Genomic DNA, 3016 nt, shown 5'->3' with positions numbered 1-3016 from the left:
TCACTTTAATTGTGGGGTCTTTCTATTTATTTGTTTCCTTACTTTGCCTAAATGACCATCAATTATTGTTAGAATTAATATACCACACCTGGCTTTGGGAATGGCCTCCTTAATTATATCCGGGATAATTGAATAAAAAAAAATGTTAAGATCAAAATATTATATTAAGTTAGTACTAATCATGCAAAAATCTAAATAAGAAAGAAAATTAGAGACGGGCATAACTATATTAGTTGACTTGTATATATTTATAGGTAAGTAAAAATAAAAAAAGGAATGCTACTGTTCTTTTGTTGTGTCTTTCTAAGTATATGTGCCAAGAGTAAGAATATAGTATACAAAAAGGTAATAAATATGATAGGGACAAAATTGTAATATATGAGACTGTATGAGGAGATGATAGTTATTATATAAATAAAATAATCGGTTACAAATTAATCTGTCATAAGTAGCATTTACAAGGACACTATAAAAGATTTGCAAACATTACATCCTAATGCAGTGCTGATCAAATCTGAAATGTTTACTACACAATCCCCCTAAAATTTTCAAATCCACTATATATATTTGCAAACTTAATTTCAATTTACTGCGTAAATACTTTACTTTCATATATATATCAAAAATGCGAATCTCTCCTTGTATACACTACTCAATTACTTCACCTTTTAGCCACCTTCTTTAGTCTCCATTTGTCCTCTTCTCTCTCTCTCTCTCTCTCTCCCTCTATGCTCTTCTCACCTACTCCTTAATTTTAGCGCTCTCTCTCTCTCTCTCTCTAGAATACAAGAGATAGTAGAGAAATCAAATCAAAAGCATGGGAGAATAACTCTTAACGATGGAGACCAAGCACCGATGCAAGCTCTGCTTCCGCCGCTTCTCCAACGGCCGGGCCCTCGGCGGCCACATGCGCTCCCACTGCCACGCGTCCTCTCCTTCCTCCTCCCCCTCGTCCGCCTCCTCCCTCAGCTCCATCTCCGACTCCTCCCCAGAGGAGAGCGTCGCCCGGTGCCTCGTCATGCTCTCCCGCGACTCCTGGTCCAGATCCGACTGCTGGAACGAGACCATCTCCGAAGACGACGACGAGAACGAGGACGAGGAGTTCCGACCCCGGCGGAGGAGAGCTCGGCGGTCCAAGAAACCCGTCGTTGACTCCTCTAAACTCAATGCCGATAACGCCTTCGTGTGTCCCTTTTGCTCCAAGGTATTCGGCTCCGGCCAAGCTCTCGGCGGCCATAAAAGATCCCACCTTTCGACTCCTTCGAGCGCGACTCTTCTACGCCGACCGAGTAAAAATACCGAGAGGTGCGGCGATGGGTTCCTCGACCTCAACCTCCCCCCTTCTCCATTGGAGGAGGAGATGGAGATCGAGCTCTCCGTCGTCTCTGACGCGTCGAAGTGAGGAACAAAGGTCGCATTCTGACATCGATCGAAAGTCGTTTAAAGATCATGTCTTTTGAGACGGCTATATGAAGGCATAATCTTATTCGATCCAGAGTTGGGTTTTTACTATATGAATTGCACAGTGGAGTAGTGTCGCCATGGATTATATGAATCTAATGTGATTAAAAGAAGGAAAAAAAAATGGATCTTTTTCTTCTCTTTTTAGTGTTTCGAATTAGTTGTTAGATTAAATGTAGTGATGCTGATGGAATGCAACAAACTAGAGTTGGGAAGTGGTTGGTTCCAGCTGTTTTATTGCAAGCTGTTGCTTTGTTTCTTTCTTTCTTCTTGGATCCAATCCTTTTAATTTTGGTCGTCTCCAGTTGTTGCTTCGTATCTCTACGTGTTATTATATTAAGAGCTTTTGGTGGTCACTTGGTGCTCTCTCTCTCTCTCTCTACTTTGCAATGCTTTGTTTCCTGTTGACTTGCGTTTCCCTTGAGTTTACTTCTCCTGAATCATATGCATCATTTTTAGCTGTGCCATTCAGGCTCCTGCCTCAGGAAACGCGTTTCACGCCCACTCACAGGAGGGAGTAGGCGAGTAGGCCGTAGTTCTCACCCAGATGAAAGTTGTTTCCCACATAACACCTGACTACCGTTTCCCTTGTGCTTACTTTTCTCAACCACATGCATCATTTTCAGCTGTGCCAATTCAAGCTTATGCCTTAGGAATCGCGTTTCAAGCGCACTCCCAGGAGGAAATAGGCCATTGCAATTAATTCACCATCCAGAGGGAACTCGTTTCCCACATGACCCTGTCGCTTCCAGGCGTCGCCCCTTCTTCCTCGTAACTTATCAATTAAGTTGTGGGTTAATTATACTCGGCTTCTTAGACTATTACCGTTTTTTACGAATATCCTCTAAAACTCTTTTATTATTCAAATATAATTCTTGAATTAAGAAAAAAAATTATATGAAATCTCTAAACTAAACATTTTTTTAGATCAGGGGTTTATATAGCAAAAAATAAAATAAAAAATAAATGTATGTGAAAAATGGTTATTATTTAGGAGATTTAAGTATAATTAACCCTTAATTTGTATATACTAATCAAATAGGGAAGAGTAATTAGAATTGAAAATATTTGCTATAACTTCCCAAATTAACTCCCCCCTCCCTGCCTACCAGATGAAACCCATTTTGGAACTTGGATTCCCAAATAAACTTTCAAAAGTCCACAGGTTTTTACTTTATATTTTAGCCAGTAATTTCCATATCTTTCCAGGCTCAAAGATCATATTTTTAAGGAGATTTGACAGATATAGTCTTACTTTATTCTTTAACTGCAGTCTTCCAACTCCAATATCTCCCTCTATATAATGACATATGATATTTATTTGTTTCCATTTTGATCTACTCTCTCTCTCTCTATATATATATGGATCAAAGTTTCCTAATCTTTAGAAAAAGAAACAAGGTGGTAAAAAAAGGGTTTCCACTACTAGTGGATTGAGCAGCGTTGACTCTCTGTTAGACATGTCGGCCGCCAATTAATGCCGCATCCAAAGATTCTTCGTCAAGAGGGGAAATGTAAGTCATGTACCAATTGAGAGCGTTGACTATTGCACTCC

General features: G+C 39.8%; 1 protein-coding gene across 1 annotated transcript; it reads left to right on the top strand.

The window, feature by feature from the left end:
- The first annotated feature begins 585 nt into the window (after positions 1–585).
- On the top strand, positions 586–1817 carry LOC140789342 (zinc finger protein ZAT9-like). Its single transcript, XM_073139008.1, has one exon. The coding sequence runs from the start codon at positions 839–841 to the stop codon at positions 1400–1402; it is 564 nt and encodes a 187-aa protein (XP_072995109.1). The 5' UTR covers positions 586–838; the 3' UTR covers positions 1403–1817.
- Positions 1818–3016: the final 1199 nt, after the last annotated feature.

Source organism: Typha latifolia, chromosome 5, assembly GCF_019914945.1.
Source record: "Typha latifolia isolate L0001 chromosome 5, TyphaL0001v2, whole genome shotgun sequence".
Taxonomy (NCBI): Eukaryota; Viridiplantae; Streptophyta; class Magnoliopsida; order Poales; family Typhaceae; genus Typha; species Typha latifolia.
This window is presented reverse-complemented; position numbering and strand designations above follow the sequence as displayed.

Bases quoted from the DNA above. Each gene is read 5' to 3' on its own strand.
- LOC140789342 (XM_073139008.1), top strand. From the start codon at position 839: ATGGAGACCAAGCACCGATGCAAGCTCTGCTTCCGCCGCTTCTCCAAC.